Raw genomic sequence first — 24260 nt, forward strand, 5'->3', positions numbered from 1 at the left:
AGAATACTGCTCAAGTGTGTGGGGCCCATACCAGATAGGACTACCAGGAGATATTGAACATATACAGTGAAGGGCAGCATGTATGGTCACAGGTTTGTCTGAGCAGTGGGAGACTGTCACAGAGATGCTAAAGAGATTGAACTGGCATGTTCCTGAAGATGGACATAAGCTATCTCGAGAAACTGTAATAACAAAGTTTCATAAACTGGCTTTAAATGACTGGGAGTATCCTACAATCTCCTATATATAACTCACAAAGGGATCATCAGGACAAGATTAGTGTAATTACAGCTAGCATAGAGGTGCTGAAACCATCATTCTTCACTCCACTTGTGAATGCAATGGGACGAAACGCTGATAACTGGTATAATGGGATGTACCCTCTGCCACACACTCTTTCTTTCTTTTTTTTTTTTTTTCTTTTGCAGAGTATAGATGCAGACAGACATGTAATAATGATGCCTTTTGTAAATGTAAAAAATAATAATATTACATTTATACACTTACAAAATATGTTACTGTTATGGTTATTGCAACTTATAACTTTTTTATACATTTATTGCTTTACAGCTGATATGCTCCTGGTTGACATCACAAGCAGTGTCTTAAAATTCACTTAATGAACATAAACATTTTTCTCTCAGAAAAGATTTTGTATTAAATTCATTCCCCTTACACGTTCTTCGAGAACTTCGTAGTTGGTTAAAGCAAATCAATCACTGATGCACCTGTCACTTTTAATTTTGTTTTTTTTTTCTGTAAGTAGTTTTACTTTTTCCTGATGTTGTGAAGATGTACATCACTGCTATTGATAAAGTCAGACAGTTGACTTCAAAAAAATACGAGTGTTTTAAATATGTAAAAAGAATATATTACTATTTATATGTCCTGCATAAACACTTCAGGGCATGGTTCTTTATGCCCTATCCTGTGTATAAATCTTAATGTTCTTTTCTGAAAAAAAAATATTCTTGTTATGTGGACATCAGCTGCACAGCCCCATAATTCAGTCCCACAGGATAGAAGGGTAACTCATTCCATAATATTGTATTCTACTTTAATGTTTGTGTAGGTATTACCTTTGTGAGCTAAGGAGGTATAACGTACCACTGACATTTTCACAATCAAAATTAATGTTAATATCCACATTAATGTTCATGTATTATTCCAGCTTTAGTCAGTTACTAATTGGAAATGTTGGAAACAAATTATTTGGCGGAAGGCAATTTTGGGCTGTTATCAGTTTAATTCTATCAAATGTGGAGGCACTGCTGAAATAAAGGATAATAAGAACAACGTTGTAGTAACCAATCTGGATATCACATCACCGGAGCGGCAAGCTTCATTCGCCAAGGTAACACAGAGGCGAATAGAAAATTCCACTTAAAAATTGCTAGAAGACGTACTTGCCCAAATCATCGACTAAAGATATTATATTACTGAATCATCGCGGTGGATAATTTATGAGTAAAATTAATATTTATAAATTCATTCATTGGCTATTAGTACCGTGCAGTGGCACTATAAATAAGAAGAAAACACGCTGTTCTCGAAACGGAAAAGTTCATGCAGATGGAACATATTCTTTCAGTTAATGTGCATTTTACTTCCACATTTGCCATTTCCATCGTGAATCTGCCAATTCCAAAATACAAGTAACCGAAAAGGACGATCTACAAGTCATGTATAACACGACTTTGTGAGATTCGGAAACGACGCAATTCTTGTCTTCGTGTTACATCCACGACGCCTTTATTTGAAGTATACACCTGTATTAACTTTCTTACACAAGATCTCTAAAAAAAAAAAAAAAAAAAAAAATGCATCACAAGGTCTTTTGGCCATTGACGAGCTTCGAACACTCAGCCTGCACATTGTTGCATTCATATACGTTTGTATGCAATTCCAGTTAAGGTATATTTTTATGTGTGTCTAGTGCATTTTTCAAAGCGGACAAAACCACTCGATGAACCAACAGGTGAGACGCTAAACACTAGAACAGGAGCAGGAGCAGTAAATATATAGTCCCCACTAAAAGTTATAAATCTTCGTTGTCATTCTATCGCGAAATGCAGAATGCAGATGCGAAATTGTTTCAGTGATGCTATTTGTGCATTTATTTCTCCGAAATGAGGTCTCCGCGCATGCGTGTTGAACAGAAGAAGACGGCTGCAAACGCAGAATCTCGCGAGCGTTGAACTTTTGCAAGTTTTGCGTGTATACCATTAAAACCTTTAGCATCTTGTTTTTGTCTAAAATCAACATATAGCTGGAAGTCAGGAGGCTGTTACAGTGCCGCGGGAAAATCTTTCGACTGAACAAGCGGAAAGAGAAATGTAAATAGGTAATGCAATAATACATCGCATTTCTAAAACTTCAACAAAATAATTGATTTTCATCAAAAGTTTTTGCATTGGTTTTATTTTGTATAAGTGCTGACCCTGAAATTGTCGAAATTTTTTAATGTAATAAAATTTCTTTATTAATATATTTGCCCGGCCCTAATAAGAACTGAATCATTTTCATTCGTCTAAAACGCGCAAGTTTGCAAGGGTACCCAATAGGCTAGTTGCAATGTGGTTTTACATCTCAGATTTTTGGTATGATGTGACAACGAACGCATGCTAACCTAATTGTAATATGTGTCCTTTACCGAAAATTGTAATTGAATTACAGGTATAAAATATTCATTTTTCGCATTAAATATTCTTGTACTCGCAATATTGCAAAAAGCGTCTTTTACCATTTGTGCATTTACTGAACAGTAGCTCGCAGTTACTCCCACGAAATACATAGCCATAAGAATCAGTCAGTGGAGTTGTCACACACAATTTCCCATTAGTGTTGAGTACATGTTGTTTAGTAAGTGTTCTGTTTGAGTTTCGGAATTACTTCGCTGCTAAAAAGTATTTTTCAATTTACATTTCGTTTCGGATGGAAAAAAAAATACATTTTGTTACATAAAGTAGTTACACCATAGCAATTTCATCATCTTGTATATATTGCAGAGGTGTAGGACATAGAAATCTTGTAGATATGATGCTGACAGTATTGATTTATTGATTTCAGTTGTTCTTTCTTTCTTGCAAGTAATTTTTAAAGTAACAGCTGTCAGTAGCTTAATGTTCACATTCTGTTTAAGATTCCGTTTGTATGTTAAGCTGTGGTCTACAGTTTTACATTCTGTGCAATTTTGGGAAACGTGTCATCTTATGTAATTAAGTATATGGTTTTGTTTGCTGTAGAATAACATTTGCTAGTGCCACTCATAATGGTGTCGGCAGCAAATGTTTTTTGATGCCAAACAAAACTGTTGGTTATGCTGTCACATGCTTTCATCAACCATTCCCAATAAATAAAATAAAATTCAGGGCAAGCCTATTTCTAAAAGTGAATCGAATTTGTCACATGTGCAGAATAGTATCATACCAGTTTTGCAACATTAATAGGTTATTGGAAAATCTTGGATGGAACACAAACTATGGAATGAAAATGATAACTAGTCTCAGTGTAATTCAGGTATTGACCAATGGATACACACATAAGCAAGTGATTTAGAAATTGGTATGTTAATTCAAAACAGTAGCATACCAAGTATACACAACAATGAAAATATTTGTTTCAGTATCATAAATATGTAATACATATTCAAAAATGTAACATGATAACAACTGGTAGAACACCATAATTGTACATCTTAAAATGTTAGCTGTAGTGTCTCAAAATAGTCTAAAAGGAGTGGTAACTTGCATCTAAAATTAGCTGATCAGACTCAGATTTATAGAGTTTTAATGCTTTTCTTTCAATTTTTTTATTTACTTTATTTTATGGATGAGTTAAGGTAATTCATATCAAAAATGATGAAAATTTGAACACAGCATAGCACAAATAATTTAGCCTATATTACTTAAGTCAGCTTGTACACACCAAACTTTTTTTTTTAAAAAAATCTATTTAAAGAGTCTTGAAATCATATTTATTGCATTTGTTGACAAGTCTGCTAGGTTGGCTTCAGTCATGAAGGTACTTATGCATTCACCATCATGACACTGTAAAAGTGGACTGATGGTGGCAATGTCTTTTCCACTGTGTGCTGCCCATGTTAACAGCTTGCAAGATGAATCATTGGAAGTTGACTCGACATATTGTTTGAGATCTAGGTACCCAATGAGATTAACATTTGTACATAAAGTTACCTAGTTTTTTTTAACATACAAAATCGGAATTTAACTACAGTCAGAAAGTTTTCAAAATCAGAAATAAGACATACAGGTAGGTTATTGCAGTGATGGATGTACATATCGGATTGCATTACACATCAGCCTATAATGGTATTCTTATTTTCGTGTTGTGGCTGTCCCACATATTATCACCTGAGCTAAGGCCAACATCAAAAAATTTCCAATAGCTACACACAACACAGGAGCTTACAGCAGGTCAGTGGAGGGTTACCACAAGTTACAATTTGAACAGCCTGTCCTGTAAACTGAATATCTCTATAAATGAGATTTAATTCAGAATTGTGTGCTGGACCCTGACTCGAACTCGAAAGTGGACCGTGGCGTGAACTCGACTTTTGCCTTTAGTGGTCAAGTGCTCTACCAACTGAGCTGTCCACGCACAACAAACAACTTGTCCTCACAGCTTTGCTTGTGCCAGTACCTGATCTGGTATGTTTGGTAGAGCACTTGCCGTGAAAGGTAAAGGTCCCGAGTTCAAGTCTCAGTCTGACACACAGTTTTAATCTGCTAACTTTTAAGAAATTGCAAGAAGTTGAAAGATTCGTTCAGGACTTAATTTCACTGCAAATTCTATCCCATGAGCTGTAAAGATTTTGATGCACCAAACATATGTCATTTTTACATCTCCGCTGGTTTTCGACGTGTTTAGAACAAGACAATCTTAATTAAGTCTCATTAAAAGGTTTATTACATGTCCCTTCCAGTTTGAGACATCACTCATTGTCCTATCATAAAACTTTTGTGGTTTAATATAACAATGAAAACAATTTTTGACAAAATAATGTAATTGGATTTATAAAAAATCTACTCACCAAGCAGTGGCAGAACACGCACATAAAATAAGGTTACTATTAGGCAAGCGATTGGAGCCAGTGGCTCTTCCTTCAGTCAGAAGGGTTGAAGGGGATGGAAGAGGGTTGAAGGACAAGGACAGCAGAGTTCTAGAGAGAGGGGTAGATTTTGGAAAAGTCGCCAGAACTGTGGTTCAGGAGAGAGTTACTGCACAGGATGCTACGGAAAGGTCGATGGTTGAGGATTGCATCGGACGAGATTTGAAAAGCTGAGAGCGTAAAGGTGGAAGACAGGGTATATGCAAGACAGAGATTACTGCTTAAACATCGTGCATGTGTTAATAAGAGTGAGGAGCTAAGTGCATTGTATGTAACGAAGGTGGGAGGGGGGAGGGGTGAAAAATAGGTGGGCAAGACAATGAAAAATGCTGAGACCGAAGAAATTAATGTAAATTAAGGCCAGGTGGGTGGTGAGAACCCAGGACATGTTGTAGTGCTAGTTCCCACCTATGGAGTTCTGAGAAAATGGTGTCTGGGAGAAGAATCCAGATGGTGCATGTGGTGAAAAGGCACTGAGGTCACAACTGTCATGTTGTAGAGAAACAGGATATGGTGTGTTGCCAGGATACACCCTCTGCCTATGCCCATTCATCCTAGTTGATGATCTGGTGGTAGTCATGGTGATCTAAAAGGCCGAACAGTATTTACATAATAGCTTGTGTATGAGGTGTTATTTCACGGGTGGCTCTCCCTCTGATAGTATATATTTTTCCAGTTACAGGGCTGGTACAGGTGGTCGTAGGAGGGTGCATAGGGCAAGTCTTACAGCGGGGGTAGGAGCCATAGCGTAGGGAAATTGGTGCAGAAGGAGCATAGTGTCTGATGAGAATATTGTGGGGATTGGAAGGGCGATGAAAAGCTATTCAGGTGTGGTGGGGAAAATTTCAGACAGAATGGATCTCATTTCATGCCCTTCATCTTTCATTGTCTTACCAATCTGTTTTTGAGCGCCGCCCCCCCCCCCATCTCTCAAGCAACCTCTGTTATGTACAATGCACTTAGCTTTTCACTCTTATTAACTTATGTACGATGTTTAAGCAATAATCTGTCTTGCATATTACCCTGTCTTCCACCTGTAAGCTCTCAGGTTTTCAAATCTTGTCCAGTGCAGTCCTCAACAATCAGTCTTTCCTTCTCATCCCATGCAATAAGTCTCCTGTGACCCAGGGTTCTGGCTGACTTCCCCAAAATCTATCCATTTTCCTAGACCTCTCCAGTCCTTTTTCCTCACCTCTCTTCCCTCCCCTTCAACCCTTCTGCCTGAAGGAGGAGCCACTGGCTCCGAGAGCTTGCATAATAATAACCTTCTTTTATGTGTGTGTTCTGCCACCACCTGTCCAATTAAATTAGTTTCGTAGTTTGCACTGTTTCTGCTTTAACCAAACATTACTATATTTAAGGCATCGTTTTGGTTAATTTTTCCAAATTACTACCACTACTAGTCATTTTCTTCCTGTCCCACTTACAGACAAGGCGAGGGAAAACTTACCATTTGTATGCCTCCCTATGAGTGCTAATTTCATGTATCTTATCTTTGTGGACTTATGCAAAAAGTATGTTGATAGCAGTTGGGTCATTCTGCTGTCAGCTTCAAATGCTGGCTCTCTAAATTTTGTCAATAGTGTTCTTTGCAAAGAATGTCGTCTTCCCACCAGGCATTCCCTTTAGAGTTCCCAAAGCATTTCTGTAACACTTGTGTGTTGTTCAAACCTATTGGTAACAAATCTAGCAGTCTGCCTCTGAACTTCTTCGATGTATTCCTTTGGCCAACCTGGTGCAGATCCCAAACACTTGAACAGTATCAAGAATAGGTTGCACAAGTGCCCTGTATGCAGTCTCCTTTACAAGTGAACCACACTTTTCCAAAATTCTCCCAATAAACTGAAGTCGACCATTCGCCTTCCCTACTATAATCCTCATGTGCTTGTTTCTATTTCAGATCACTTTGCTATGTTATGTCCAGATTTTTAACAACATGACTGTCAGGTGGGGGACTAATGCTGTATTCGAACACAACGGTTTTTCCTGCTCATCTGCATCAACTTACATGTTTCTACATCTAGAGCTAGCTGCCATTCATCACTTAACTAGAAATTTTGTCAAAGTCATCTTGTATAATCTTACAATCACTCATTTTTGACATATACCCGTACACCAGCAATATCCATGTAGATACAGCCAGCACAGTATCCGTAGGAGGTACTGGTGTATGTGCTCCTAACATGATGCTGTCCAAGATTTGAGTACTGTTACCAATGTACTGGCCCCATTTTGTGATATTGACAGTGTTGTAATGTGTTCCAGTGGTGTGCCAGATGGGGAGTGGTGTGAATTAGTCTTCAGGGTAAACCATGGCTCATCAGTGAATAAAACACCACTACTCTGTTCCTGGGTCCATTCATGGTGTAGAAGACACCTTGTGTAGTATGCCATATAGTGCAAGGTTATGTCTGCAGCTCGTGGTCGTGCGGTAGCGTTCTCGCTTCCCACGCCCGGGTTCGATTCCCGGCGGGGTCAGGGATTTTCTCTGCCTCGTGATGACTGGGTGTTGTGTGCTGTCATTAGGTTAGTTAGGTTTAAGTAGTTCTAAGCTCTAGGGGACTGATGACCAAAGATGTTAAGTCCCATAGTGCTCAGAGCCATTTGAACCATTTTGCAAGGTTATGCATCAGCTCGCATAGCATACAGAAGCCAATGATACAGTGTCTGAAAGGAGAGATGTGACAGCCGGTCGAAGTGGCCGTGCGGTTCTGGCGCTGCAGTCTGGAACCCCGAGACCGCTACGGTCGCAGGTTCGAATCCTGCCTCGGGCATGGATGTGTGTGATGTCCTTAGGTTAGTTAGGTTTAAGTAGTTCTAAGTTCTAGGGGACTAATGACCTCAGCAGTTGAGTCCCATAGTGCTCAGAGCCATTTTTGAGAGATGTGACCTTGATGCCACTGCAAGGTTTCTGATCAGAACATGCGCCGTGCTAGGTGTACATCTTCGCAACAGTTGAGGGAAGAAAATAGTTACAGGAAGTGGTTGATCTTAGCCATATTGCTGGTGAATGTTTCCCCTTCTGGAATCATCAGAGATACGAAATCATAGTGATAGGCAACATTTAAGTCCCAGAACACCTTGTGCTTACTGGCTAACTTCTTAATTGTCAAGTAATATGGCCATCATGATGTAATCCACATATTCTTGCTGCACTGTTTTGCTTCACTAAGTATCTGATAGTGTGTGCCAGATGCAAGCAAAACATTGTCAGAGTCACTGTACTCAACATCTCTGACCACATAGCCCCTTCAAAAGAAACATTACTATGTTTCCTAACATAACAAAAAATAAAAAATATTGAAAACTGTGAGGTAGATGAAAGTGGCAGAACACAAATGATTACATCTACAGCCATGGGATTACACAGAGGGAGCAATCTCTTTAGAGAAGCTGGCCACAGAAAGCTGACTCAAATGGCATGCCAAGTGTGATATATTGCGACACTGCTGCTGGAAATAATAGTACAAATAAACCATCCCTTTGAGTATGGCTGCATCTGCAACCACGCTACTGTTTACAGCTCTTTGTTGTTGGGGTGTTGGTTGCATACGTTGCATTCAGCTCAGTTGATAAATGAAAACTGCACCTGAAATTCCTGCAAATGCTTGGATAAGAAAGTAAATAGTGAAGTGGCAAGCTACTGTGAATTACGCGGGATGCTCAATAGGGGATGCAACACAGTCTTTTTGTTGCCTACCTGCAACTTAGCATCTCTGCTATACACGTTTTTTTCTGAAAACAGGTTGGTTTTATTCAGGATCCCATAACACCATATTATTCCTCTCTCTCTTTTGGCTACAAAGCCCAGTTTTTTAAAATAATCTCCGTTCCATGTGATGGCTTTATGTCACTGTGCTTGGAGGATCAATACCACTCTAATGATTGTTGTCGGAACCAACATCTTGCTGCATTAATGACCTCCCCGTCATTCATGTACTGCTTCCCGTGGAATGAATCCTTCATTTGGCCAAACAGATTGAAGTTGGAAGGTGAGAGACCCTGGCAGTAGGGTGGATGAGGAAGAACAATCCAATGAAGTTTTGTGAGTTCCTCTTGGGTGCACAGACATGTATGAGGTCTTGCATTGTCATGGAGAAGGACAAATTCATTTGCATTTTTGTGGCAATGAACACACTGAAGTTGGTTGTCTTCAATTTCCGGAGGGTAGTAGACTACACTTCAGAGTTGATCGTTGCACCATGAGGGAGAATAACCCCTTCAGAGTCCCAGAAGACTGTGCCATGAGTTTACTGCCTGAAAGTGTGGCTTTGAACATTTTCTTCAAGGGAAAAGTAGCATGGCACCATTCCATGGATTGCCATTTTATTTTCAGTTCAAAGTAATGAACCTATGTTTCATTACCTGTGACAATGTTTGGAAAAAAAAAAGAAAACTGTCATGATAAGCCTTGAAATGTGCAAGCAGTTCTGCACTAATGGTCCTGCTTTTCTCTTTATGGTCTTTTGTTAGGCGGCAAGGAACCAGCGAGTACTCAACTTTGAGTACCCTACCTGATGGACAAGGTGTCAGCATTACCAAGAGAGACATCCAGTTGTGCAGCAATGTGTTTGTTTGTCATCCTTCGACCATCGCAAATGAGTGTGTCCACATGTTCCAACATTGCATGACTCACAGCTGTGTGTGGTCAGCTGGAATGCGAGAGATCTGGCAGGTTTGCATAACCTTGTTGCAATATGACAGATGACTTGCCCAATGACCCACTGTGCTTTTGTTCACTGCTGGGTCTCCATAGACATTCTGCAAGTGCCTATGAATATCTCTGATGCTCTGGTTTTCCATCGGAAGAAACTCAATGACAGCTTAGACTGCACCTTTGTTACAGATGCCATTTTGAAGGCTACATATAGCGCCGCCACCTATTGGTACTGCATGAAACTATAGTGGGTGAAGCAGGAATATTCCACGATGTCTCACAGCAAATTCTGAGTTTTTTTCAAGTGAAATTGGCTGAGGAAAAGAAGTGTTGCATTACTTATTAACACCCTTCATACTACAGCTGAGACAAGTTCTTTGTTTAAAAACAGCTGAAAGTTTGTAATTCTATAAAAACTGTTCAGTAGTGCCTTTTTGAGAGCCTGAACTGCTATTAACGATAAAGTCTTGCACGAAGTGTGTTTAAAACAAAATAAAGTCTAGAATGACTAATGAGCCCCATACAGTATTGATATTACTTTAAAATCCCTAATTTCTGAGTGATGATTCTTGAAGTAAATAACTGTCCAGCAAATTGAGAATAAATACAAGTCTCGATTATTCATTGCACAACAAACATAAATATATGTCCTAACTATGGCCAACACAAACAATTAACAAGCAATAGTACTTACATTTTCACAGTTAGCATCCTTTCCACATCAAATGTTCCCTCTTGAGCACTCTTGGCATTCAAGGCAAATATAATTTTTTAGATGTAGACTCGTTACAGCAGTACTGTTCTAATCCCACAACAGAACACCACATGATGACTGATACAACAAACTTTATTAAGTCTAGAAAACAGTATATTATGGAGTGGCTCACAATAACAATCTGATAACACATTTGCAGAGATAAACATGTAATTGAGGTAGAGCTGGCCGGACCTGTCTCTAAAGCTGTTGGGTGGCTGGCAGACCACACGGACAAGAAGCTGCCTGCTCATCCACGAGTGGCAGCCTCTGACAGTTGTTGAACTTCTAGCTGCATCTGCTGACTTCTGTAGCCTGCCTCAAGTCTGCGCCACAGATCTTAGGTGTGGCTTTATGTGGGTCAATTTATGTGGGTCACTACACCCCTCCTCCCTTGGGAGTGGGGAGGGGGCAGAGCATTGCTGATCCCCAGGGCAAGTTGCGGAAGACTGCAATCTGGAGATGGTGTCCATGTCCATGGAGGACAGAGGGCTGAGCAACCCCAGGTTGCTAGAGACCTAGGGATAAGGGCAGAAGTAGTCAGCACAAGGAGAACCCCCTCTGAGTCGTCTGCATTCCGATGGGGAAGAAGTGCCCCCAAGCCATGATGTGTAGCATCCATAGCCAAAAACAGTGGTTTGTTGGGATCAAAGTTAGGTAGACATGGTGCTGACTATAGGTGTTTGTTCAGCGTGGTGAATGCCTGGTTGCGTGCAAGGGGCAAGCAAAAGGAGCACATTTGTGTAGAAAGGGATGCATTGGGTGCGTGATGATAGATGTCCTGCGAATGAACCGATGATGATAGGTAATTTTACCCAAAAAAAAAAGCCTGCAGTTCGTGCAGTGACAAGGGATGCAGCAGGTCCATATTGGTTCTGACTAGACTCTCCACGTGTCAAACCCCCTGCCTCAAGGTGCTTAGGTACTCAAGAGACAGTTGGAAAAAATTGGACTTCTGCAGATTGCAGTGGGGGCCCCATGGCCCGGGGTTTTTGAAAGAGGACCCAGAGGCTGTGCAGGTGGTCACTCATAGTATGTCCTGTAATGATCAAGTCATGAAGATAATTAAAGCAGTGCAGACTAATGGACGTGACCTGTTCCAAATAGCGTTGAAAAATAGGGGCACGTGCTACCCCAAATGTCAATGGTATTGATAAAGGCCAAATGGCTTGTTAGTGACCATGATATACTCGGGCTCATCATCCAGGGTAATTGGTGATAAGCCTTTTGGCACGAAAAAATCTAGGATGAGCTGACTACATCAAGGTAATGTGCACTTGAAAGTCTGTGGCACACCCAAGGCCCTGCACAAAGATATCCTGAAATTCTGTGCACAAGAGATTCCAAAGACTGATAGGGGACCTTGGCAACTACTAACTGTATGGAATTTGTGACCGAAAAACCGAAGGCTTGGAAGGCGTCAAATCAAAAAAGTTTGCTGAACTAGTGTTATGGACGACAATAAAGGTAAGGATTTAAGGCGACTTCCACTACGAATTGGCCAAGGAGGCACTCGGTGGTTATCATATTATCCCTGAGGTGCGGATTTACCAGCGACAACTGCGGAGAGCCTAGGTCAGAATATGTTTGGATATTAAGCAGGGAAACTGTTGCGCCAGTGTCTACCTGCAGGCACAGCTGTCTTGAGAGAACTACAACTTTGATAAGAAGCTTATTGGAATCATGATCAAGAACCAGCCCTGACAATGACACTTATCTGAGTATCCATATCCATATCCATGGTCTGTGATGCTGCATTCTGTGCAGTTGAGTGCCAGATCGCCAGAATGTGGCCTTTTACCTGACACTTGTAACAGACAGTCCAATGCTGGGGACACACTTGTCTACCGAATTTGGTGTAACACATCGCACATGATGGCAACGGAGCAGAGGCTGGAATGCTGCGTATGTGCTGTATGGTAACTGCTGGAGCGGCCGACTTGCACTGCTGTGACGTCATCCTCAAATGTAGAGGATGCAACCGGGCCACCTCGTTCTGCCACAATATTGCACCAGACTTCCTTGCTGACCAGTAACTTGTGACACCTCATATGACTGGGAAATTGACAAAATTTCATCGAGGGAGGGCTTCTCTAAGTGGAGGGCCCATTGCTGAACTTCCTTATCAGGGGCGGAGTTGTTGATAACATTGTGAACCGTGACATCCACATATGACTCTTTTGTCTTGTCTTTGACAAAATGGCACTTGTGACTAAGGCCATGGAGGGTCGTGGCCCAGACTGATCGGACTTTTTCTGGCATTGGTAAAATTCGACCCTAATGACCACGACACATGTGCAGGGACATATGGCATCAAACGACAATGAAGGAGGTTCCCGCAATGGGGTAAACTACTGCAACGCCTGATACGAGGTGGGAGAAATCCAGGACAAAAACAGTGCCTGACATACCTCCAAATCAGTAATGTAAAAGGCATGAAAATACTGTCATTGGGTGGTGTTTGTACTCCTTCCAGTCTTCTGATGACTTGTCAAACAATGGGAACTGAGGAGGAAAAGGAGCAGGAGGCAAATTTTTGAAGAGCCACACCAGCAAAGCCTGTTGAATGACCCTTGACAAGGTCCTTCTGTTGCTGTACCAATGTTTGTATAAGAGACTCCATGTGACAACAAAATGTGAATACCAACTGCATTGCAAAAAACATGTATAGGTATGACCCTACTCATCACGAATGTATTCTAATCCCATGGGAGAACACCTCATGATGATTGACACAACAATCTTTATTACATCTAGAAAACAAATTACTGTAATGGGTACACTAGCTATGGAGTGACTCACAATAACTATCTGATAACACACATGCAGAGTAAACATGTAACTAAGTTAGAGGTGGCCTTGCCTGTCTGTAAAGCCATGAGCCAGGTGGTAGAGTGCACAGAAGATACACTGCACAGGCATTGACGAGTGGCGGCGTCTGACTGTTGTCGAACTTCTTGCTTCGCCTGCCAACTGCTGTGGCACGCCTTACGACTGCGTGCCCAGATCTCGGGTGTGGATCTATGTGGATCGATACAAGTACATCATCATTCTCACCTCAGCCTTTACTGGACGTAATTACCCCATCAGTGTATTTTAAAAGCAGATTTCCCGGGCCATCTCATACAATCCTGGTACTGCTGATCTCTCCAAACAACTACTTAGGCGTCCATCTCTTATCACTCAATACTATCTGGTCTTGAGTGTATCAGCTATGTTGTTAAAGTTGTGGCGTCTTGAAATAAAATCCTGGAATGTCTATTCTGTCTGGCATCAGACCCTACACTCCTTCTGCACCCATTTCCCTGCCCCTGTGATCACCCTCCGCTATGAGACTTGCCCTGTGCACCCTCTTACCAGCACCTATACAAGCCCTTTTATTTTCTGACCTGTCTACACTCCCACCACCCCTCCCCTGCCCCCACTTCCCCCTCCATCACACATGTCTACCTCATATAATGCACTTAGCTTTCCACTCTTATTAACTGTTGCCCGATGTTTTATCAGTAATCATTCTTGCTTATCGTCCTATCTTCCCCCTTTATACTCTCAGGTTTTCAAATCTCGTCCAGTGCAGTCTTCAACAATCAGTCTTCCCTTTTCATGCCATCTGATAAGCCTCCCTGACCTGGAGTTCTGAGCGACTTTTCCATAACTCTCCCAATTTCCTAAACCTCACCAGCCTCTTCCTTCATCTGTCTTCCTTTCCTTCAACCCTTCTACCAGGAGGAGGAGCCACTGGCTGCGGAAGCTTGCACATTTCCTTAACCTTAAAGGGTATTTTCTCCGGCTGCAACTTCGTGAGTAGGTTTTGTATCTGTCCAGTTGTATTTCAAAAATTGATTAATTTTGTTGATATATACAGAGTTGTCAGTAACAGTCTGAAATGCTTGTTAGGTTGTTGCATTGTAGGTTGTGCTGAGAAATAATTGTTAAGGAAAAAAAATCAATACATAACACCATTTCTGTGTTGATTAGCCTAGAAGTTATCCATCAGGCTGGTGCACACAAAAATTCAAGTGACCACTATATAGATTTAGTGTCAGTTGTTTTCATAGCATAGATGATAGCACACGAGACTGCGCAGCCTTTGGCTCTGGTTTAATCATTACTACCGTCCCATGTCCAATTTTTGTTGATTCTCCTGTTTGGTTTTAGGGAACTAAACAAAGAACACGTTTGGTGACACGGTCTGTGGTGGACTGCTTGAATTTGCTCATGCAAAGGTGTGATTGGATAACTTCTTAAATTGGATAACTTTAATGCTAATTAACTCAGAAATGGCCCAGTGTATCGAATTTTTTCTTAACAATTATTTCTCAGTGCAACCTATCCTGAATGCCCTTTAAGCTTTTCAGGCTGTTTCTGGCCACCTTAAAAGTAACATTGCTTGCAAAGCCCCAAACAAAATTAAAATATTAAAAGGAAGGTCAGTGTTGGTCGTAATATCGATGTTGTATTAATATCAGAATCGATTTTCGATCACATAGTGATCATCTTCGGTGCTGTACACATTAAACTCGGAAACTGGTATCACGGGACACTGGTATGAACTTGATACCAGTGTCTGAGTTTAATGTGTACAGCACCGAAGATGATTACTATGTGATCGAAAATCGATTCTGCTGTTAATAAAAACATGAATATTACGACCAACGCTGACCTTTCTTTTAATTTAACACACATGGTCGTTGTGCACACAGCACTCCATGAAGTCACCAATCAATAAAATTAATATAGCCACAAAAAAGTATTATATTAAAGCACTTCATGCTGAGCTAAAGCTAGCTAATATCCTTCCTAAAAATCTCACAGCTCTTCGTGTTACCAAATTGCAAGCCCATCTTAAAAGATTTTCAACATAAAATCCATTCCTCTCCTAGATATGTTCTTTGTCGTCATGAAAAGTGTACTGCTTTCTAAGTCGCATATAGGCACAACAAGAAGACTGTCACAAATAAAGCTTTCAGTCATTAAGGACACACGCACCTGCGCGCAACTCACACACATGGCCGTAGCCTCAGGCAAGTGAAACCACACTTGCCGGAGACTGCAGTCGTTTGTGTGAGTTGCGTTTGCACGCAAGTGTGCGTGCGTGCGCCTGTGTGTGTGTGTGTGTGTGTGTGTGTGTGTGTGTGTGTGTCTATTGTTGATGAAGGCCTTAATGGCCGAAAGCTTTATTTGTGAAAGTCTTTTTGTTGTGCCTACCTGAGACTCAACACTCTGCTATATGGTGAGTGGCAACTTCCCTTTTCATAATATTGTTACTTTCCGTCCTGTATTTTCCATTGTTTGGTTGTTGTACTACTTCCTAAATATTTCAGGATCATAGTATTAGGTAATTCACATGGTATCTAGTGATAGTAAAAAAAGTGTAACACTGTTTCTTATATATCAACAAATGTAAAGCATACTAAAACGTAAAATTTATTATTAAACCCAAAACTGTAGTTTATAAATTGCAAACTTCAATGTTCATACTTGATCTACTCAGAACAAACTGCATCATGGCATGTAAAACTGTATTATTCTGTGGATTGTAATGATTACTTGATGTCGAGTAAAAATTGTTATGTTATTTACTGGACAAAAACTGTGAATTTAATGTTTACACGATTATTTGATGATTGTTTAGTACCTCTTTGTCTGTTGCAGTATGGCTGCTGATCAGTTTTGTCTCCGGTGGAATAACTTCCAAATTAACATAACTTCAGCTTTGGAAAGCTTGAAGAGTGATGAAGATCTGGTGGATGTGACACTAACATGTGATGGACAGAATGTCAAGGCTCATAAAGTGATACTCTCAGCCTGTAGTCCTTACTTCAGGAATGTTTTCAAGGTAACAGGGATACATGAATACTTTCTGTGTGTGCGTGATAAAGAGGAAGAGCATATATTACGCACCTGTGACAGATATTTAATTCTTTGTTCCACATGGATTTCCATGAAACATACTTTTCTTGGTGTAATGATGGTGGTGGTGATGGTGATGATGGTATTCATTCTAATATGACTGCCTGAATTATGACAAATTTTGTCGTGCAGATGATGCCTTTGTCACCTAGCAAACAGCTGCATGAACTTAGAGAGCAGCAGTACCTCAAGAGCACAGCGAGTGGATCCGGGAGTAGAGCCTATGGCTGGAAACTGAAAGGTCATGGGATCAAATCCTGGCTAAGTCACTTTTCTCACTGTGCCTTTTAACCTAGCATTAATTTCAGACTGACAGTCTGCTTCCCTCGTAATAGCAATCACAATTCGCATTCTTAATTCACTGCAATTTCTTCGAACTGTGGTCTGTGAGTTACTTAGTTTTGAAATATTGTAATAAATAAGACAAATAACAAAAAGATAACCACCTCAGCAACAGGCTGTGATGTGATACTTAAAATTTGAAATAATCAAATATTTCAAACCAATAGTTTCCCTGCAGTCATTTGAAAACAACAGCGTAGCAGAAAAGCTTGTGAATCCAAAATTGCTGTGTTTTATTCTTTATGCTACAAGTAAAACGTTTTTCAAAAAACTACTTAAGCAACTTTGCTTTGTTTACATACAGTACATTCTTTTAGCAATATAGCAGATGATTCAGCTTTCACCTATCTGCTTTCCTTAACTCAAACCCAGATGTGGTCACGATTCTTTGGTGGCATGGCGAAGAGATCTGCCATAAAGAATAGACGACAAAGAATTGCGACAGTGAATCTCAACAGTGCATTACAATGCTTACTAAGCTTCGTAAGAGGAGTGGTCTAACCAAGCTATAAATCTGCATCATGTGTTTTTCCGTATTTTTTTATATATTACTCTAGTGTACAGTATATTCAATCACACACGCATGCGTACACACATGATTGGCATACAATATGTACACTGGTTACAAACGTATGGCTTACATTAAGATGTGCGTTCATCATTGCTGTTGATGTCATTCCAAAAGCCAATTCAATATGGAACACCCAACATTCATGACTCAGACAATTTCCCTGCTGTGCACTGCTTACGTCATGTAAGTTGTTTGAAATTGGTGATATTGAGTTACTTAACACTGTTCTGTGAAATTTATTTGTAAATCTGTGCTTGCTGTGGCCCCCGAACAAAGTATGCAACCCCACTAGAGTTGTCTGGCCGTAGATACTTAATTCTGTCCCTGCGAAGCTGGGCCAATTTGCTACTACACTGTACAAATGTAATTATTTATATAGACAATTCATCCATTCCGGGAATCAAGAATCTTTATAATTTTTGCTGTTATCCACATTAACACGAACAGAATATCGGCCCCAGAGATTCCAAGATTTTCAAGAATGTTTTAATTTCAGTAGTATAAATGTGACATAAAATTGTGCAGGAGGCAGGCGACCATTATAACAATAATCAGTAATTCTCCATTTAGGCTGACTGGATCACAATTGTAAAAGTCAAACATCAAGCAAGGAATGATCTTATTGCTCATTTAATGTGTTTCAGAATTTATCCATCACCAGATATCCAGGAGCAGTTACTACATGTAGATATGGCAATCCAAGTTGTATGTGAAACAAACAATCACATACTAGTCTTTGAATGTTTGTATACAAACAGCTTGGATCGCCGTTTCTAAGTGCAGTAATCACTCCTGGATTTCCAATGATCAATAAATTCTGAAACACATTAAATGAGCAGTAAAGTCATTCCTTGCCTGATCTTTGACTTTTACCCTTATGATCCAGCCAGCCTGAATGCAGAACCACTGATCATTTTAATTTCAAGTTTGATAACAAATGAAAAAAGAAATATTTTCTTCATATGATGTAATTACAAATTAACAATTTTTTTCCTTTATTTGTACTGTGAAAACATACTTTTTGCCAAATTTCATCATTGTAGAGGAATGGGAAGCACCCTATTGGTTTTGATGAGTGAATTTGCATGAAAATATGTGACATAAGTTTCCATACCTTTTGATTGCATTGACGTAGAAGCATCAATTTTTTACACTGCCAAAGGACCAAATACCTCATATATGACACAAATTTCAACTTGATACAGCTACCCATTCCTGAGAAAAGGGGCTGTTAACAGCCAACAGACAAGCAGAAAGACTGGCAACAAAGTGATCCTATAAGAGTTCTGTTTTTCCCAGTTGAGACACAGAACTGTAAAAGAAATCTAGGAATAAGAGAAATTCAGTGAGTGTTCATTGGTTATAACTACTGTACATTTGATGATGGTAATATTAAGATACTGTTGAGTTAGAATGGCATCTGTTGTGCAGCCACCAGGTGAGTTACTGCAGTGGTAAAGGCACGACATTCACATTCAGGAGGATGGCAGTTCTAATCCCGGTCTGGCTGTCGAGATTTAGGTTTTCTGTGCTTTTCCCTTGACTAAGGCATGTGCCAAGGTAGTTCCTTTGAAAAGGACATGGACAATTTCCTTCCACATACCTCCCAAATCCAACCTCGTGCTCTGTTTCTAACGATCTGATGATAGGACTTAAAACACTAACCTGCCTTCCTTTAATTTTTCATGCAACTGTCCAACAAAAATTGCTACTTGCCAAGCTGCTAAATGTAAATTTAAATGTTTAAATCTCACTGAACAGATAATCTGCAGAAATATTAAATTGATACACTTTGAACACTGGACATAGACAATTTGTAGGAGTGGTAAATTGATACACTTTGAACATTAGACAAGGTGTACCTGGAACGTGATGTAAGATTTATCAGTGTAACCAAACATACATTATGTTATGGGTATAAGGGCAGATATTTCAATTGATGACTGAGGGCAGTGTACTGAACAACATTACATCACTATTCTCTTAATTTGCAGACTAAAGTCATTACAAGTAGTATGTTTTTACTTCTAACACCCTGTACAACATGCAGTATCTCAAAATTATTCTCTTGTGCACTTTCTCCTGCGGGCCTGGGGGTTAGAATAGGCCCAAGGTATTCCTGCCTGTCATAAGAGGCGACTAAAAGGGATCTCACACCTTTTGGCCTTGATGTGATGGTCCCCTGTAGAGTTTGACCTCCGTTTTTAAAATTTTTCCCTAAGAGTGAGCCAATTGGGGAAGGGCGCCTTACATGGTGCATCGTGTCCATCATGCATTGAGATCTTTAGGCCACTTTCTCGTCGTGACATTGCAGTCCCACTCATCCTCCATCTCTTGGGCAAGGACACCTTCCTGGGTTCCTCCACCCACTATGCAGTATTGTTTTCTGCACCGACAATGACCACGGAATTCTTTGCACCTCATATCCAACGCAATAGCCAGTCGTTGTGGTGGGCCGCCATGTACCCTGTCGGTTGTAGCCCCCTGACTACGCAGGGGTCACTATGCTGATGCCTGCGCTGTTAACGCCCCACATATGCCAAGGAGCAGATGCCCGTCACCCTGGGGCATCAGGACTCCCGGCAATGGCCATCCTGCCAGGTGGCCTTTGCTGCGACTGGATGGCACCCGTGGGAAGGGCCCCTGGTCGGAGTGGGTGGCATCAGGGCGGATGACGCATGATGAGGCATACCACGTCATCACTTGCTGGTGATCAAACGCCAGCAGTCTCGAACTGTTCTAAGCCTCAGTACAGTGCAAGGAAGTATGATCCTAAATTGTTCCCCTCCCTGGCCACACCATGGGAGGAACACCAGGCTAAGGATGGCAGCGAACCTTATTTGCCCCGGTACCTCGTATGTACGAGAGCTGATGGGAACTCCTTTGTCTCAATGAAGCCTCAGTTTCTTGTAGAGCATTTAGAGGACAAGTTTGGGAAGATGGAGGACTTGTCCCAGATGCAGTCAGGGAGATTGTGGCATGCACTTGGTATAGTGTTCCTAAGGAAATAGTTGAATTTAAATTGGCAAGAGACCTTATAAGTAGAGATGGAGGTTTTTGCTTAAATTCCGTGTGGACTCCTGCTCTCCCCCTTGTCAAAAAACAGAAGGACAAAGGTTATGTTACCTCACCTGTCAGCTATTATTATTCACTATCGATAACTTTTGATGTCTGTCATCTTTGGTTGTGTGGTGGTGCTAGTGTTTACAGCATGTGGCTTTCACGCCTCTGTGTGTGTGTGTGTGTGTGTGTGTGTGTGTGTGTGTGTGTGTGTGGTCTTTTCCTGGATATGTACTGCAGACAGAGGCTATAAATTTCCTTCCTTGCACGGTGCTTTCTGGCTACTTTTGAACCTTGGAAGTGACAGGTTGTGCATTTTTCAAAATATTGGCAGTTGTTGAAGATGTCACCCCACTGCATTCCTGGAAGTTATTTGAAACTTTTATGCATAAGGAGAAACTCAAGTTTCACAACTGAGAGTTTGTTCGTAAAGCAACACTTCTAGCAATTTTTCTCATTGTTCATTTTAGTGAATTGCAAGTAAGTAAGTTAAACAATCTTTCAAAAGAATCTATATCCATATCTGAGTGCATTTGCTTTCATTTAATTGTAAGACACTCTTTAATTTTGTTATAATTTGTTTTTATGTCGGCAAAATTTCTGATTGACTGTATCCCATTTTTACATAATGCTTTGTTCTGAGGCTGCCATTAAGTGTTTGTAGCACATAAATCACATTTGGTACCATCCTCCTCCTCCTCCTCCTCAAAATTACTTCATCTCTGACCCTCCAAATATTGATGGATTTTGAAATCGGTATGCATGCAACAGCATGTGATACCAATATGTTCCAAAATGTTGTGCATTAAAACGGGATTTTTCTGCGGCTCATACCTCGAATTCTGTTGGTAATTGAAAGGTAGGATCAAATGTTTTGAATAGCCCTCGGGACAGGGACCGTTTGTACATCCAACAGAAGGATTGTGTTGCTGTAGCTATCCTATGGTATAGGGTCAATTTTGAAATATTGCACACTTCCTCCAGCTTAGGCAAATGGAGCAAATTGAATGGTTCTATTTGCATTAGGTGTGGTGTACAGTGCACCTTAAGGGGCTTGTGGAGGCACCATTTACTTCATGAGTTGTTTCTGGGGGAAAAACAGTCACAATTTCTTGCCGTTGACAGCAGATATCTAAATAATTAATAAGAACATTATCATCATCGGGTTGTCTGCCTTGCGGCAGGTTTTGACTGCATAACCCTCTGTGCTTCTCTGTCTTCTACGTTCCTGTTCATTCCTTGGTACCCTCCTTGTGGCCTGCTGACACCATCCGGCATCTGGAACCTTCCTCTGTCCTTCCCTTCTTTCCCAGAATGAAACCTTCAATTGCCTCTACTCTTAGAAGGCAATCTCTTCTTAAATTGTGGTCTATCCAGTTTAGTTTCCTGTTCTTCACTGTTAGCAGCATCCTCCGTTCTTCTCCAACTCTCCTCATTACTTCTTCATTCCTGACTTTATCAGTCCAGCTGATCTTCTCCATTGTACGCCATATCCACATTTCACAATCTTCAATTCTGTTCTCATCCTGCTTTCTCAAAGTCCACGTTTCTGCTCCATACAAGGCCACTCTCCCTATTAAGCACTTAACCAGTCACCTCCTTAATTCCTTGTTTAAACAAGTAGTTAGGAGTCTTCTCTGCTTTTGAAATGCCTCTTTCGACAGAGCCATTCTCACTTTGATATCTTGGCAGTCTGTGTCTTCTTTAAACCAACTTTCCAAATACTTGAATGCTGTTACCTGTCTGTGATTTCTAATAATCCCATAAAGTGTGAAGACTACAGGACAATCTACCTAATATCACAGGCAGCAAAATTAGTTCTTCGAATTCTGAATAGGAGGCTACATGGAATGCTGGAAGAAACACTTGGTGAACAATATGGTTTCATAAGGGGAAAGGGAACATGAGATGCCATTGGACTTCTAAGAACCATCAGCGAAAGATAATTAGAAGCGGGCAAAGAAGTGTATGCTGTCTTTATAGACCTCGTACAGGCCTTTGATAGAGTGCAGTGGGATAAGCTGTTAGATATCATGAAAAAGAAGGGAGTAAAGTGGAAGGAGAGAAGATTGATTGCAAATCTGTACCTGAATCAGAAAGCTTGGGTACGAATAGGTAATGGGATCTCTGAAGACAGCACGAGTGGAAGAGGTGTTAGAAAGGGCTGTTATCTCTCGCCGATCCTGTTTAACATCTATCTGGAGGAAGTACTGGAAAGCTGTTTGGATGGGACAAGAGTCATCAGGATAGGTGGGTGGAAAATTGAACATATAAGATTTGCAGATGACATGGCGATCCTCGCAGATAATCAAGAGACGTGACTCAAATGCTAAATGAACTGAATGAAGCCTGTGCAGCATATGGTATGAAAATTAATAAAAAGAAAACCAAAAGCATGGTCACAGGCTTAAAGAAAAGAAATAACGAATTGCTCAAATTTTATCAGTATATTCTCTAGGCATTTGTCTAGAATTGCCATCTTCCCATTTTCAAAAATTTTTATCTGTCATCGAGAAACACCCCTAAACGATGGTGTTTGGGTATCAGAACGGAGACGTGAATTCCAAGTTGGCTATGCAGAGCAAATGATTTTAATTTTTATGATACATTCCTAATATCCCGATTGCCAACAACCTCGAATTTTTTTTTTTTTTATATCTCTTTCTGTTTCCAAGATACAGAGGCTCAAAGCTACCCTACCCACACACGTAAAATCCATTGTCGCGTGAAAACATAGTTTATGGAGTCACGTAGCATGAAGAAATACACTCAGTTATCATTAGAAGAGTTCTAGGAATCCCACATTGAGGCACTGAGGCACGTACAAAATGTTTATGCATGTAAAATCTGGTCTGAGGTGTAAAATTGGTTTTGCACTATTTCAATTTCAAATAAGAAAACTATCAAAATTTTACTCGCCCATAAACTCGATTTCATGTGATTGACGTGCCCTGCTGGAGCAGAGAAAAGAAGGGTACCAGCAGAAAAATGCTCCTACCGGAGCACAAAAAAGGTGAATATGCTCCTGTTTAGAAGGCTCTGACTGAAAAGTGGGGTACCAGCTGTCTCATTCTACCATCCTCTGCACCTTTAAAAATTTTCCCAAAAATTTTATCATGCAAACTTATTCGTGCTTTTTTTTTATCCTCAGAGAGGAAGTGGCAGTGGGAATGGGACAGAAAAGTAATAAATACTGGAAGATAACAATATTGTGAAAAGGAAAGTTGCTGCTCACCATATAGCAAAGATGGTGAGTTGCATAGAGGCACAACAAAAAGACTTTCACTGTTTGTTGTGCCTATTTGCGACTCTGCAACTCCGCTATACAGTGAGTAGCAACTTTCCTTTTCACAATATTGTTACATTCCGTCCTGGATTTTCCATTGTTTGAAATACTGGAAGATAGTAGACAGTGGGTGTAGTATCAAAAGAGCAAAGGAGACAGTGGTGGTCGAATAAAAGAGATGGACGCAGTGATAGTGGAATATAGTTGAAAGTGACAGAACAGTGCTAGGAAAAGAGTGAAGGAGACAGTGCCAGTAGAGCGGAAGCAAAGAGATGGAGAAAGTGGAAGTGAGTGAGAGCCAGTGATAATGAGAGACAGTCTATGACAATGACAACAAGGAAGACTGAGCAGCAGTGGGAGGGACTGAATAGCATCAGCAAGAGAGAGCAATAGAAGATAGAATGAGGCAACTGGTATGCCACTTTCCAGTCAGTCTTTTAACCAGGAGCATATTTACCTTTTTTGTGCTCTGATAGGAGCATCTTTCTGTCGGTCTTAAACTTCCCAATTTTTCGCTTATGTAATTAAAATTGAGTTGCATATAAA

The 24260-nt window shown here is 40.5% G+C and overlaps 1 protein-coding gene across 1 annotated transcript in view; it reads left to right on the forward strand.

Annotated features, from left to right (window-relative positions):
- Positions 1–2140: 2140 nt before the first annotated feature.
- The window catches only part of LOC126203492 (protein bric-a-brac 1-like), a 206027-nt gene continuing 183907 nt past the window's right edge, over positions 2141–24260 (forward strand). The window contains exons 1-2 of the mRNA XM_049937821.1: positions 2141–2344; positions 16198–16381. Of these exons, the coding sequence (XP_049793778.1) occupies positions 16199–16381 (183 nt within the window). The 5' untranslated portion in view covers positions 2141–2344; position 16198. The remainder of the gene's footprint in view (positions 2345–16197; positions 16382–24260) is intronic.

The sequence above is a fragment of the Schistocerca nitens genome, chromosome 9, assembly GCF_023898315.1.
Source record: "Schistocerca nitens isolate TAMUIC-IGC-003100 chromosome 9, iqSchNite1.1, whole genome shotgun sequence".
Lineage (NCBI taxonomy): Eukaryota > Metazoa > Arthropoda > Insecta > Orthoptera > Acrididae > Schistocerca > Schistocerca nitens.